This window comes from Sinohyriopsis cumingii, chromosome 11 (genome assembly GCF_028554795.1).
Source record: "Sinohyriopsis cumingii isolate HCF-2022 chromosome 11, ASM2855479v2, whole genome shotgun sequence".
In the NCBI taxonomy this organism is placed as follows: Eukaryota; Metazoa; Mollusca; class Bivalvia; order Unionida; family Unionidae; genus Sinohyriopsis; species Sinohyriopsis cumingii.
The window spans coordinates 56,358,473-56,375,020 of NC_142971.1; the positions used below are offsets into that span (position 1 = coordinate 56,358,473).

General features: G+C 38.3%; 1 protein-coding gene across 1 annotated transcript in view; it reads right to left on the reverse strand.

Annotated features, from left to right (window-relative positions):
* Positions 1–537: 537 nt before the first annotated feature.
* Positions 538–16,548, reverse strand: part of LOC149788501 (caspase-2-like) — a 33,028-nt gene continuing 17,017 nt past the window's right edge. The window contains exon 3 of the mRNA XM_089974497.1: positions 538–3,185. Coding sequence (XP_089830623.1) covers positions 2,881–3,183 — 303 coding nt within the window. The 5' untranslated portion in view covers positions 3,184–3,185 and the 3' untranslated portion in view covers positions 538–2,880. The remainder of the gene's footprint in view (positions 3,186–16,548) is intronic.

Consider the following 16,548-nt stretch of genomic DNA (forward strand, 5'->3'; position numbering starts at 1 on the left):
CGGTGAGGAGTGTGATTTTTGAGTTGTGTCCTGTTCACTAGGTAGGACTTGAACCATAGTAAGGCTGTATCGCGAATACCAGATACATGCTGGAGACTGTGAATATATCGTGGTCTATAGTGTCAAGCGCTACATTCAAGTCAGGGAGAGTGAGGAATGTCATTTTTCACTATCCCAAGCAGAGAGATGGTCGATCACCAATCTCAGAAGGACATTTTGTGTAATTTGACGAGATCGATATGCAGACTGTAAACTGCTGAAAGATTATTTAAATTCAGATGAGATACAAGTTGGGAATGAACAACGTTTTCTAAGCCTTTAGACATGAATGATAAGTTATGAACACGGTAAGCGTTTTCTTTTTAAATCATTTAGGGTCCAGCGTTAGTTTCTTCAACAGAGGCTTTACAATGGCAGTTTTGAAAATTGGGAATTATATTATGAACTCCTCTGTCATTGGTCAACTATTTAAGATAGGGGAGGGTAAATGTTTATGAGGCGACAGTCACTTAGAAGACGAAGACAAACAACGAAAAATACACGAATAATATTACATTTATTGACAAATAAAACTAATAATGCACAAACTCATACATTCCCATTAACACTACATCTCGTGATGGTAATACAATATTAAATGAAATTAGATTAGTAGAAACTGATTCGAGTCCTGTTATTCAGCTCTCTTTTAACTGTACAATTCTATCATTGCGCTACATTAGAAACTCAAATTTTTCCACTTGTGTCATGGTCCGAATATCACTCCGCCATTTGGTTCCATGAATTTACACAATGTTTTCGACCAAAAGTCACCAATATACGAATCAACTAAATGTGACCACAAGTGAACGCTATTCACTGTTCCAATTTTTTTTTGTTCCCTGCTTATATTTCGAACTTGCCCTTCACATGCCAGAATGCTCTGTTTTGCCATATGGGGACTTGCATTCTCACACTTCTATCTCTATCTTGACTGTTTTATATTCCCAAATCACACCAATATATGTATGACAGCTTGCTTTCCACGCAGCAGATGTATCCTGCAGGAGCACATGCTTCTCCTTAAAATAGCAACGTCATTATAGCTCTGTGAGTATAACATAGGTTCACTCTTAGCAACATGTGTTGCTCAAACTGTTAATTTGACGGGTTTATGTTTTAAAAAAAAATCGTCGGATGAGACAAAAGTAATCGATTAGTCAAGGCAATACTGAATCTATCTGCTCAGCTAGTCATTATGTCGGAATTGAATCAAGTTCACATTACTTTGGTGCGCTCTTCTTCAAGACTTTACGTAAGATCTCCGTAGAGAGAGTCTAAATACTATTGAAGGTTGCTTTGAAATTTTGTATTATAACTGTGTGGTGACGATGAGTAGATTGAAATTCTGCAATCATATTTATCTCTGATGGTTTGAACTTTATCACAAAAGAAAGCAGCAAATAGGTCCACAAGATCGACCGTACAGGGGTTGTTGGAAGTGGTGTAAATTTATTCTTTGACATTAGCTTGTTAAGTTACATCGAAGAGCTCTTTACAACTGGAACTTTCGTTGATCTTAATGCTGAAGCATGTTAATTCTGCTGCATGAACCGTGTGAAATTCTTAGCGTTTCATAGATTTGTTTATTAATAGTAATACTGGATGAAGGCCTAAGCCTCTCGGCCTTAAGGAATCCTCTTTATTAGCAGTGCGAAGCCAGTCCATAACACTGCTATACCATATAAAAGACTTCGGAATAGACACTTTATATTTGGTTGTTGGGGCATGTTTAGCAAGCAATAAACTCAAGCACTCAACACGTTTTTCTGCTGTACGATGTAACAAAGTTTTTAGGTTTGCTTGGATGTTTTGCATTTGTTGGGTTCAATGTATCTTATAGGGGTTTCTATTAGTAGCAAAGATGGAGTATTTGGGACTGATACGTCAAAATGGCATATAACGAAGAGGTGATCTGATGGGAAACAAATGAAGACTAGAATAGCATCATCAAGTCTAAAATGTAACCTTTTTTTATGGACAGAGGTTGAAAACGTGAATGGAATCAGGCTGTTTCGATCTGCTTGGTTTTCCAGAATAGTACAAGTAAATGTTGAAATCTCCAAGAATATTCACTCTGCCATCTATTAAATTCTCACATTCCACGAGGTTAGGAAAGTGCTCCTAAAAGAGAAATTCCGACGCAGTTTATTTACAAGGAGGTGAGCGGGGGTGGGAGGAAAATGGAGTGACCTTTAATCGATAGTGAGTGTGACTTAGTTCATTTCAAACGACGTGTGATCGAAATTAAAGGTTGCAGTGTGGTTAAGATAGTTAAGTATGGTGTTCTTTGCGATAACATCTGTTCCAACTCTGCGGGAGTGGCGGCGAGAGACTTGATGGAGCAACCAGTCGGTGTTAGATCCGCGCACTTTGGCTCATCCGCCTGACGTTTTTAGCCATGTTACTGGCAGGAAAAGGATGTCGATATCCTGATCAATGAGTAAATCTATTTCCGGTGCGTTTGTGGTGGTCACACTAATCAATAATTAAGTATGTATGTATATCTGAATGGCAAATGCCCGAGTTTTACTCAGTATGTTCTTATTACAAGTATATCAACCATGCGCATGAGAGCAAACGAAGAGAAATATTTGGTGTATTACTTTTCAGAATGAAACAATGTATGAACGTAAGAAGTACGTACAGTCGCTTGTATATTCATTTTCCAAAGAAATCTTCGATTGACTCGATTTAACGGATTTTACTGCATTAACAAAATAATTTTTATTTACAATAAACAACAGTATGCAACTTTTTTTTTAGCAATGTAAGACTGTCATCCAAGGCTGTTTAGGAATTGCATATCCCACTAAAGGCAGTCCCAGGAGCGTTATGGTCCTATTCTGTTAAAGGCTGGCGGAGAAATGCTAATTTATCTGTAAGCTTTTCTGCAATATGACCCTGATTGGTACCTTTCAGCGCAGCAATTACGTTATCAAAGGCAGCGGGCCCTCTTGTCTGAATGCAGCTGAGAAACTTTATATTCTTATCCAAATTTGTCTTCTCTGCCAAAATTTGCTCGTGCATGTCTTCTGTAATTGTATCATCAACTCGAAGCTGTGTAAGGAGTTCCCTGACCTGAAGATTTTTGGTAAGGTAGTCATACAAGTCCCTTATAGCACGCCTTTGTAGAGGCTCCATAACTGAAAATAGATACAAAACTCGATATTTATACAGAGGGTTTTTTCTCCAAAAGTGAACGATTGCAGCTAAAATAAATGAAAGTTGCATTTATAGGGGGTTTCACGGTTGCAAAGGAGTTACTGATCGTAGCGCCTGAACTTACCTCCCTTAGCTCCAATGCGCATGCCCACAAATTTTTTTTCAGTTCCGGATAGTTCACTGTTCTACACTTGGTTAGCGAAACATAAAGTCAAAAAAGGAAGGAAACTTAGATGTACTACAGATCATTATGGTTAAACCAATCAATCGATTATATGTCAAACATCTTTTGTTCATACTAGGATAATAATTATAGACATTAAATCAGATAATTAGACTGAATGTCCATACTTACATTATATCAGATAATTAAATAATATTTACTTTCCATACTTAAATGATATCAAATAATTAAATTAAATATACTGTCCATTCCTGATAATATAGATTCATTATCCATAATTTCAGATACATTTGTAGGAGCATTTCACTTTGCTCATCCGATTTAAACATTTATTGCACATTTTTGGTTATATAACTTTAACGAAAACAATCTCAACAATTTGCATTTTTCATATGTTGATATATCCTTCTTTCTCAGTTACTTTCGCAAGGCTAATAGTTCGTTTATAACACGAGTTAAGAAAGTTATACACGAATTCGATACTTCAGCTGATTTGTAATGCTGAATATTTTAAAGCAGAAAAGTTTTTTTTTTTTTAAAAAATGCAACACGGTATCTTAATGTATTCAGAGGAACTTAGCAAAGCAATAATTACATTAGCTATCATAATGATAAAGGAGTGTAATAAATGCAGACGGAATATTTATCTATATTTGGGTGTAAATATCGTACAATTTTCAGATTAAATAACATGCCCAATGATTTTTTTTTTCATTTTCTTTTTGACTTTTGAAACATCAAGTATCGGACGGTACATGCAATAACTTTCAGCATGATTTTTCTTTGCTTATGCTGACACGTAATAACTCTCAAATTTGCAGGGGTTTTTAGACAACATTTCTGATTGCCACCAGCAAATTCATCTAGAACAGCCTTCTTAAAATTAGTTTAATTCTGTTTAACTTTCCTTGCATCAAATATGCAAGTTTTAAAGATCTAATTATTTCACAGATTCCGTCCTATTACTTTGGTTCGCCTTTTAAATCAATATTGATCCACGTGACCGGATGTGAAATTGCAAACAGTATGATTTAAAAAAGAGACTGCTTGTAAGAACATGCTCTTCAAGTCAATAATAAATGGATAGTCACAAATATTCATATTTCTTGTCTTTATTCTATCAGTCACTCTATCTTAGCATCATTTTATACTCTTTTTTAACCAGATGTATGTTTATGTAATACACCTATGCGAACACACACTGATTCGAGGATATACATACCCATGCACCAGATGAAATGAGACAGCCATACATACAGACAGACAGGCAGATAGGTGAGAGCCACAAATGTCCTATACATACATAGTGTGTCATACATCGATATTTCTCCAAACTGTATACTCTAAAATTTCCAACCGTTCAAGAAATAAAATTAAAATAATCATCAAGGAGACTCGTACGTGCGCCGGTCTGTTCAAGCGTGGTTGACATTTGTACATTTTGAAAAAACTCAAGTTATTTCATGAAAAATATACTGAACATTAATAGAAAAGCTAGAGTCTAAATCAATAATAAAAGAACCTTAAGAAGTTAGAAATTTTTTCTCGTTGTCGTTCAACCTCCATTAACTGCTATGATTGAAGCTGTAAAAAAAATAAACATATTTTCATTATTCTTCAAGCGAGACAAATTGCAAGAACTTTTTACGCAGCGATACACTTTCGCACAATCAAATAATACAAACTAAAGCATAAGGTAATAATGGAAAGATAATGAAGTTCTGAAATGGGCAGAGAATATTTATTTGAAAGCTGGGAACAGCGCAAGCTAGTGAGAGAAAAAAAATGTAAAAACAATTGATCAAATATTGATAGAATTTCTTTTTAAGATAGTGAGATATCGATCCTGCTTGCATAATGTGAGCAGTCTGTCACATTTTCTTGATCTACATCTGCCATCTTGATTGATTGAACTATCCGGAAGTGAGTTGCACCGAGATGCCCTCTGGAGTTTTCAAGGGGAGATACTAACCATGAAACCCCCTATAGCATGTATCTATCAGCATATTTCGATAAACACTGTTCCTCATAAATGCTGAGTGTTTGCTGCGTGCATTTTTGTGTGTGTGTGTGGGGTGAGGGTTAGGGAACAAAAGGTGAAAGTTATCAACTTGAACGTATTTATATTTTGCATTATTATACGCACAGTGACCAGTTGATAAAAGATCGTTACAAAATATTGATGCCAAGGTATTCTGAGGAAATATGTATGCGGTGCAACAACTGTTCGCTATCACGTGTTGTTTTTGCTCTTTACTGCTTTCCATCAATTCCAGCGAGAGCGCTGTTTTTTCTCACATTTTAATTAATAGTGGACTTCTTGTTTTCATTGTGCAAATACATCTGTCCCGATAACGATATTTTATTCCGATGCTCATTATTGGGACAGGTACAGATTTGCATAGTTGTCTTTGGGAAAACTGGCAAACTCTGGCCTATTCTCTATTCATACGTTACTAATTTGACACTAAAATCACGTTTTGACTAACCTTCTGCCTGCATTATTTCCGACAACCCCCGATTTAACGGTTTACAAATCTAAATCTTGCAGTTTGACTCTTCCATCTAGTGCAATGTGAATCAGATTTCAGAATTACTGATGGAACTTGATAGAGGATGCAGAGATCACGTGACTTGAGAGTATTAAGAAACTCGTATTTTTCGATAGAGTTTGAATTTTGATATACCTGATATTTACTGAGGTCCCGCTTTGTGAGACTACAGACTTAGAGATTTTTCATGTTCCATTTGTGGGCATCATTTTGAACTAGTTAGAAGCTGCAATACATTTTCGTTGATAATGCACTGACAAGACACAAGGGGGACAATTGGTACATACCTATAGTGATAGCAAGGCAATAGTTATCTAAACATATTTCAATACATGATGCATCCGACTATTTTATTATTATTAGTTGTATTGAGCCAAAATAAGTAAAGGGTACCCTCTTGCAAGTGAGAAAGGATAATAGAAACAACTGACAAAGAAACAAAAGATAACGTTACCTCAACCATAATTTACACACGAAGAGTATGTTAGCAAAAGTCAATGGAGTTCTCAATTTAAAATAGTTGAACTATCGATACTGTTTGTTTGTAGTGTCCGAGCTTAAAGAAAAAAAGATTTTTTATAAAGAAAAACACCAAAACAACAACAGAGGATCAGTTTACCTTATTAAACCTGCCTATAGCTACTAACTGATCCTATATCTTGCAACGGAGCAAATAAAAATAGCGTCAAAGACAAAAGGATGACACGAGTGAAAATCTACTTAGAAGAGTTACGTTTTTCAGGAAGTTTCGCATATGATGAAGTTATCAAGTCTATTTAAGGTAATATGTATTTGTGTTTTAAATAATCGTACTTTGACACCATGACAGCTAAAACGAGATACGCACGGAAATTCGCTTTCTACATTAGACATGCTATACCATATTTGGATATTCTATGGTACGTTATTCAATGAGCGCCATTTTTAAACGGAAGTAGTTATTATATAAACTAATATGGCGGACTATCCAACAGAAAATTTCCTATCAAGAGTATAAAAGTACTTTGACTCCAGTTTCTACAGTGAAATTCGGCAATCAATACTGGTAATAAGCAAGAATGAAGCTTAATTTGTTTAAGGTTATGTATGCAATATCTTCACTTTTTCTGACAACATACTGAAAAACGAGCGGCGTCAATCACAACCGGCTGTTCCGATGATGCCTAGAGGAGCGTTTGAGTACCCGTCCACGAAGTAGAGGTACTACAGAACAGCAAGTTCTTTCACCCCTTTTTTGTTCAATATTACTGGCGGCGAAGACCAACTGTGGAAGGAACAATTTGTAATGGAGCATCAGCGTTCTGATCACGCGGATTATCGTGCCGCGCTTATAATTAATAAATTTATTTCGACTGACCTTTGTATGCGGTCAGCAAGTATAATCCCTCTTCTTTTGAACCATGGCATAAATCCTTCAGAACACTCACTTTTTAAGTATTAATTCATGTCAGAACAGAACAACCGCGTATCCATCGCCTACTGACCTCGAATTTGAAATTCATGACGCTTGCGTGGAAGGTAACATCACACCCAGGCAAGAGTAAAACGTGAACAACGTCTAGTGTGGCCTATATCACTAGGAACTGACCAGCAGAATTTTTTTTTTTTGGGGGGGGGGAAGAGAGAGAGAGAGAGAGAGAGAGAGAATGATACGTCATGTCAGAAATTTGAGATGGAGAAATTGATGTGATGTGATTTGGATTTTTAACGTAGCTTTAACAATTTTTCAGTCAAATCGCCACGAAGTCTGCAATGTGGCAGTTTATAGTGATGTCTATCACTGGGGCATCATGCCGCAGACATGTAGCATGATGTCCCACCCAGTCACATTATCCTGACACCAGGCCAACCAGTCCTAAAACTAACTCTTAATGCTGAGCGCCAAGCAAGGCAGCTGTTAGTACCATTTTTGTAAGTCTTTGGTATGACTCGGCCGGGTATCGAACCAACGACCTCCCACATCCGAGGTGGACGCTCTAACCACTAGGTCCCCGAGGAGTCGGATAAACTGATAAATAAATTTTAAAAATATCACAAACTGCACTTAGCTGTGATAATAATAATAATAATAATAATAATAATAATAATAATAATAATGTATTATTGTTATTGTTATTAGTAGTATTTTCAGCTGGCATTTAGTATTTACAATGGTATTAAAGAATAGCAGACATACATACATACATTCATACATACATACATACATACATACATACATACATACATACATACATACATACATACATATATACATACACCTGTTAATACATTACATCATAAAGTTATACAGGAATTGCTATAACCTTTTCCTTTTGTCAATTTTGGGGTGGTATCTTTTAGGTCAGATGTGTACAAGTCTGTGTTCTTTATGCTTGCTTCTGATCTGAAATTCTGAAAAGCCCTAACGGTATCTCCATGGGATCTCTCATAAAAGTTCCCCATCCTTCATTACTGTCTCAAAGGTTGCAACATCTTCATTTCATTAAATATGGACATACGCAGAGAATTCTCCTCAGACGGATGGAGGATAAATTAGAAAGAGATGCTGTCAGAGAAAAATGATGGAACATCCATGATTCCTTTTGGAAATAAGATACGGTGAAATTTCAAAACAATAATCACGGTACTTTATCCTGGGGCACACTGTAATTATAAGTACTTTACCATGAGGCACACTGTAATTATAACTTCTTTACCCTGAAAAACCTATAAGTATAAGCAAGTCATTTAATATCTCATTCAGAGCATTAATGTCATTTAATATCTCATTCAGAGCATTAATGTCATTTAATATCTCATTCAGAGCATTAATGTCGTTATATGTATATTTGGATGAAGAAAACTTCTGCTACTGTCTCTGAAGGATCATCTTCTTGTATTGAAGTCTTTAATTAGTGTCATTATTTTATTTTATATTTGTCCCTTTTTCCAGCTTCTCCAACGAACACAGTGTAATCCATACTGAAACACATACTAAATAGTCCAGTAAATGCTTTTCATAAAGTACTAAAAACTTCCTGCATGTAATTTTCTTTCATGGTTGTTAGTGTTTTGATCTAAGGGTCTTGTAAAAAGAGGTGGAAAAAACAGGTTTAAAAAAGACATGAAAATAAAATGAAAATAAATTACAAAAATGATCACAATTGTTTAATTGGATGTTATAAAATTTCATCTGTAAAGATTGCAATAGTTCATTTATAAAACAAAAGTAAAACAGAATCAATATAATTTTCAGCATCAAGGAAGTAAGAGCCGAATGTTCATTAAGAATATATAAGAATTATCAGTCAAATATTCTGAACACAATCAAATATTCTTAAGAAAATCTTTCTTTAATTAGTGTGATCATTAAACAGCAGTAACTAACCCTTGTCAACATTCATGTGTGTGTCAGTAACAGTAAATTTGTACGAAAAAAATCAGTTAAACAAAGAGAAAAATCACATTTATGAAAGAAAAAAAATGTATTGCAGACTTTTCTGGGTGTGTACCTGAAAAAATTGAAACAGGTTTGTTGTGGAATAGAAAAATACATCTACGAAGAGATGCTGGAAACAAAGATGAAATTGACCTGGTCAATACATTTCTAAACCAGGAGTTCAAATGTACACTTTTTGGTAAGGGAGTTATTATGTGAACTAAAAAAGAGATATTGTAAATAAACAAAATTAACCATTGTAGAATTGGAAGAATTGTGCTTCATACATGTATATGAACAATGAGTATCTGCAATTATAATTCTTAAAAAATACGATTATATATATATATATATATATATATATATATATATATATATATATGGATCTGTGTGTGAGTGCGTCTATGTATGTACGTATGTATGTACTTATGTATGGATGGATTCATACATGCCATTGTAAACGATATTTAATAATATCAATACAAATGTTCTTGTTATAAGTTGTATGTAAAGTAATAACATATATGTAATTACGTATTCATGTACGACGTATGCTTGTATCTATTTGTCTCTGCTGTTCCATTAATAATGTTGTAAATATTATTAAATATAACTGAAAACGCTACTTTTAAGAATAATAATACATTATTATTATTATTATTATTATTATCTAGCATATTTTCACAGCTCACTGCAGTTTATATCTTTTAATATTTATCATTCTATCTCAGATTTCTGATATTGACGTCTCCTCTCTCTCTCTCTTTCTCTCTCAATTGTGCCTTGATATAGGCCTCGCTAGATGGTTTTCACGCGTTACTCTTGCCTTGGGGTGATGTTGCTTTCCATCCCTTTCTAGCAAAATTGGCTAGACGGAAGTAGCACATTCTACCAGTTTCTACCCTGCAGTAAATATGCGTTAGGGTCTAATAATTGTACCGAACACAGCGCAGAATCTGTGTTATCTTTGAATATTAGGTAAATTTATGACGGTTGATGACGTCATCAACCGTTATTTCTACTATCAAAACTTTGACTACATATTTCTCTTCTGGAAATTTAAATAAAATTATAAAATGATACAATCTGAAATACATAGCAAGATAAACATTTTATCTTGTGAAATTACTTTCATCATGTTATTCAGCATATTTACTTCAGGGTAGAAACTGGTAGAATGTGCTACTTCCGTCTAGCCGATAGTAGTGAAGGGGGACACTTTACGTACAATGGAAATTAGCATTAAAAACACCCTTGGGACACTTTACGTACAATGGAAATTTAACATGGAGAAAAATCGTGGGACACTTTACGTACAAGGGGAATTAACATGGAATAAATCGTGGGATACTATACGTACAAGGGGAATTTAACATGGGAATAAATTGTGGGATACTATACGTACAATGGGAATTTAACATGGGATTTTTTTTTTTTAAAAAGTTTTTTTAAAATTTAAATTTAAATTTAAATTTAAAAAAGGGGTAGGCAATTCAAAAGACTATCTCTTTTCGAGAAATATGGCTGGCCCTGAAAAGGGCCTTTGGGTTTTATGTTAATGTATTCATTAACATAAATGGCACCGCATTGGTCTTCTTCTTGTCCTTAGGCTGCGTCTTACTGTTGGTCCGTACATCAGCACTCTTTTCAGGCATCCTTGTCTTTCGACGTAGATCCTACGTATCCACAGGCTGGTGTTTGTCCTGTGGACAACGGTCCACTTGGATCGGACATACATGAGCAAGTCTGTCCGAAACATCATGGAAGACACAAGGGTGGATGACTCAACTGTAGTCCACATCTTGAAGCGACGAGAACAGGTGAATCAATGCATTGAACGGCGCTTATTTATAGGCGGAGGAAGGATTGAAACGGATTGAGTTCATTTACCAATCCGAATACGCGTTACAGAATTCAGTCAGCTCGCATCCAATCCGAAGAGAGCAGTCTGTGACGTCACGTAGTCAATATAGATTCGCTAGCGCTTGTGTGCAGTCAGTCTATGCGACAGTGATTCAACATGACGGAAACTCAGAAAACGGTCCATTGGGGTGCACCAGCAGGGGAGACTGCCCAAGGGAACTCGGACTTACTTTCAGAAGAGGTGAATTGGGATTTTGTGGATTTTCTCTCCTCGCAAGAATTTGTTCCGGAACCTTCGTTACTTTCTTCATTACCGCAAGTGGAGAATTTTAGACAGAGACAGAAAGAAGAATTGGAGAAATTTATACAACGACAAAAGGAAGCGGAACAGGCTTTTCTCCTACAGCAACAGCAACAAGAAGAAGAAGAGGTAAGAAAAAAACAACAGCAAGAAGAAGTAGCAGCAAAGAAACAAGAGGGTGAAAATCAAACGGTCACGGTACTGTTGGACATTTTAGCGGAGTTAAGAAGTCTGAAACAAATGTATCAGACTTCTTTATCACGACCGAAGAGAATACGACCTTCCCGAGCCAAACATGTCAACCCTGTGACTAAGCCTACCGTACCACCCTTAGTGATTTCAACCCAATCATCATCATCATCATCAACATTACGCAGTCCAGAAGTAGGCCTTGGCCGTGGCAAAGGCTTAAGGCAGTTAAAATTGATTGCTTAAACTCACCCCTACACCATGAAGAAAAAAGGCCCTTTTCAGGGCCACCCACATTTCTCGAAAAGAAATACAATTTCAATTTGCCAATAACTCAAAAAAACTCACCCATGTTACCCTTATAGTACGTGTCTGTGTATGAGTGCGTGAGTGTAGCTTCTTATTTTAAAATCACAACTCAAAGACACTTACCTTATATCATTCATTTATTCTTTTCTCCATTTTTTTACAATCCAATTCACAATTTATAACACAACACTTTAATAATAAGTTCATTGATTTCTTCTTTTCTCCTTGTTTAGTCTCTCTGTTTTTTGAATTTCTTCACCGTCACACTCTTTTCCTCTTCTTCCTCCTCGCTTTCTTCCCTTCTTCTTTTTTTCTCCTGTTTCTTTTTCTTCACCTGTCTTCTTTCTTCCTCAGAAGAATCCCTCTCTTCCTCTGAAGAATCCCTCTCTTCTTCTGAAGAATTCCTCTTTTCTTCTGACTCCTCTTGTTTCTTTTTTGGGCAATCTGGAGACCAATGTCCTTTTTCTTGACAATAATAACAGGTATCTTCACTTTTGTCTCTTTTAGTCCCTGTTTTTTTTTCTTTTTTGACGGTCTGGACACTCTGAAGACCAATGCCCTTTCTTCTGACAGATATAGCAAGTATCTTGACTTTTATCTCTAAAGGAAGGAGAGTAGTCCGTAGGCTGGTCTGAAGAGAATTTTCTAATGACCCCTCGCAAAGCTCTGACGAAACGTTCCATCTGGTCAGTCTCTTCCATCGTTGTGCTCGGCTTGAGAGTGAAATGAATAGTGAAAGGACAAGACACACACCCTTTTATATACGCTGGTCTGCCAGGACTATAAAGTAGTTTATGGTGTTTGAACTTGAGTCATTTGACTTTTTGCTTTCAAGATGAAACGATCCCATTCATTCGAGAAGAAAGAAGAAGAAAGTAAGAGGCAGAAACGTGATCTATCGCCTCGTACCAGGGCTGAAATCTTGGCACAAATTCATGCCAGTGATTTTGAAGAGGACATGAGTGAACCAGAATCCAAACCCTCTAAACCAAGTTCACCACCCTTTGTCAACCCTGAAAAGTACTATTCCATTCGAGAGACGGAAAAGCGCTCCTCTAGAAAATTTAGAACCACGGCTTACAAATACACGGTGAAGTTTAAAGATTTCAAGTCCGAAGTACCGTTAGAGAAAGCAGAAGTGTTCATCACTGAGGTGTGGGATTCTTTGCTCACTGCACTCAAGCGACAATGTCAACCCAAAGAAGACGATCGTTTGAGACTTTCCATACAACACGACGGTTTGAAATCCCCTGTTTGGATCGAGTTTAGCACCCCTGCAGAATTAACTGCTTCCAAAGTCATGGACAAGATTCAACACGTACAACAATCTAATGATCAGTTTGACATCACCGATGGTAAAGCCACACTGGACATGACCCACGTCTCTCCTCCTCAAGGGACAGGACGCAAAAAGATGTTATTGGTGGACGACCTTCGCAACACCAAAAAGAGTCTCGTCCGAATTAACAACTCTCATGACCAGATGTGTTTAGCCCGTGCCATCGTGGTGGGACGAACCTATGCCGACAAGAACGACACGGTAGAATGGAAAAGAACCTGGAACACTATTCAACGTTCCCATCGAGCCAAGCAACTAAACGAAGCAGAACTCCTGTTGCAACAAGCTGGCCTGTCCAAAGACACACCCTGTGGCATTCCTGAGATGCAAAAATTGCAAGATGCCCTAGCTCCACGCTACACCTTGAAAGTGCACCCTCAAGAAGTGCGCGGACCTCTGTTGTTTCGAGGCCAAGACTTTAAGGACGGAAAATACATTCATCTTTATCATCACGATGAACATTTCGATACCATTACCAGTATCACCGGATTCCTGAAATACGGTTATTACTGTGAGAAATGTGACCATGGTTATAACAATCGAGAGCAACACAAGCATTGTGGATCGAAATGCACAGGATGTTTGGCCTCTTCACCCTGTCTGAGCGAAGAACCAGTGCCTTGTTCCACTTGTCTGCGCACGTTTGTCAGCCCTACCTGTTACCAACAACATCTGAAAACGCAAGGTTCACAGAAGAAATGCGCTTGTCAACTGCTGAGATTGTGCTCTACGTGTGAACAAGTCATACGTACCAATAATACCAAGGCACACGTATGTCGAGGAAAGAAAAAATGTCACATTTGTCACCACATCGTGGACTTGGAACACCAATGTTACGTGCAAAAATACCAACCCCCACCAGAGAAAGAGGACGGTCACAAGAAGAAAGGCAATTTCATCTTTTTCGATTTCGAATGCATGCAAGAAACTGGCATTCACATTCCTAATTTCTGCGTGGCTCATCGAGCGTGCGAGAAGTGCATTCAAGAACCTATCTTCAGTCATTGCCCTCACTGCAGCAAGATACCCGGAGGGCGTGAAAAAATCTTTCGGGGACCGAACACGTTAGCCGATTTTGCCCAATGGGCCTTAGACCCCGTCGACAAGACGTGGAGCCAAGAGGACATCGAACGTTACGGAGATCGTCATCGTCATGCCACGGTGATGGCTCACAATTTCTCCGGATACGATGGACAGTTTCTTCTCAGATATTATACGGAACAAGGCACCGAACGTCCTAAAGTCACTTTGAACGGAGCCAAAATCATTTTCATGCAAGTGGGACAAGTGCAGTTTAAAGATTCGATGAGCTATTTGGCCATGCCTTTGAGTCGAATGCCTAAAACGTTTGGAATGACAGAAATGGCTAAAGGGTACTTTCCACACTTTTTCAATACGGAAGCCAATCAACATGCCGTTCTACCCCATTTGCCTGAGGCTCACTATTACGACCCCGACAACATGCGTACCGAACAACGAGAAGATTTCTACGCTTGGTACCAGGCTCACGCCTCGGACCCTTTCGACTTTCAGGAAGAAATGCTAAAGTATTGTCGTTCCGACGTGGACATTTTACGGCGTTGCTGTGGAAAATTTCGAGAACTGTTCATGGAACACGGAGGGGTCGATCCTTTGAAAGAAGCTTGCACCATTGCCAAAGCGTGTTCCTTAGTGTATCGACAACGATTCATGCCTGAAAAGACCGTGGCTGTCATCAGTCCTCAAACGACCCACTTTGTCAAACGTCAATACTCGGTCAAAGCCCTACGTTGGTTACATTACTTGTGCGACAAGGAAGACAAGTGGATTCAGCATGCCCGCAACGGAGGGGGCGAAAAGACCATCGGAACGTATTCGGTCGATGGCTGGGACTTAGAAAACCCCAAGATCGTGTACGAGTTTAACGGTTGCTTATTTCACGGATGTCCCGTCTGTTACCCTGACCGTGGCACTAAAAATCAGTTTTTGCAACGAACCATGGAAGACTTGTACCAGGACACTTGTCAGCGGCGCCTAAAGTTGGAACAGCAAGGATACCAAGTGGTGGAAATGTGGGAACACGAGTACGATCACCGTATGAAAACCGATCCCGAGTTTAAACGCCTCGTGGAAAGTTACCAGTTCGTGGACCCGCTGAACCCGAGGGATAGTTTGTACGGAGGAAGGACCAATGCCACCCGTTTGCTGTACCAAGCCGACGAAGAGAAAGGAGAAGAAATCAAATACTTGGACGTGTGTTCGCTGTATCCCTACGTGTGCAAATATTGTCGTTTTCCCGTAGGGCACCCACAATTGCTGACGGAACACATCGACCTGAAAAACATTCGACAATACGAAGGCTTGATCAAGTGCAAAGTTTTGCCTCCCACGAACCTCTACCATCCCGTCTTACCTCACCATTGTCAAGGCAAACTGATGTTTCCCTTGTGCCGTACTTGTGCCGAAACGTGCAACCAAGATCAGCTTTGTCAGCACACCCAGGAAGAACGGACCTTGACGGGAACCTGGGTCAGCGTAGAATTGTTCAAAGCTCTGGACATGGGATACCAACTGTTAGAAGTGTACGAAATTTGCCACTTTCCCAAGACACAACAATACCACAAGGGTGACCCCACGCAGAAAGGCATTTTCGCAGACTACGTGGATGCCTTTTTGAAACTGAAGCAAGAAGCCAGCGGCTATCCTTCCTGGTGTCACACTCCCGAAGACCAAATACAATTCAAAGAGAAATACCGGGAACAAGAAGGCATCACTTTAGACCACATCGAGAAAAACGAAGGCAGGCGATCGTTTGCCAAAGTGATGTTAAATTGCTTGTGGGGTAAAATGGCACAACGACCGTGTTTACCCAGGACGGAATATTTGACAGAACCTTCCCGCTACTTCCAGATGATTCACGACAAAACCAAATACATGAAACACGTGGACGTCGTTCGAGAGAATTTGATCTTGGTCAATTACGAAGAAGATCTGGACTTTGTACAAGACGACCCTTTTGGAAATGTCATCATTGCGGCTTACGTGACAGCCCATGCTCGCTTAAAATTGTACGAAGCTTTAGAACTGTTAGGGGAACGCGTCCTGTACTTTGACACGGACAGTTGCATTTACATCCATCACCCGATTCAACATCACCCTAACATCGAAGGAGACCGTTTAGGAGCCTGGACAGACGAACATCCCGACGAC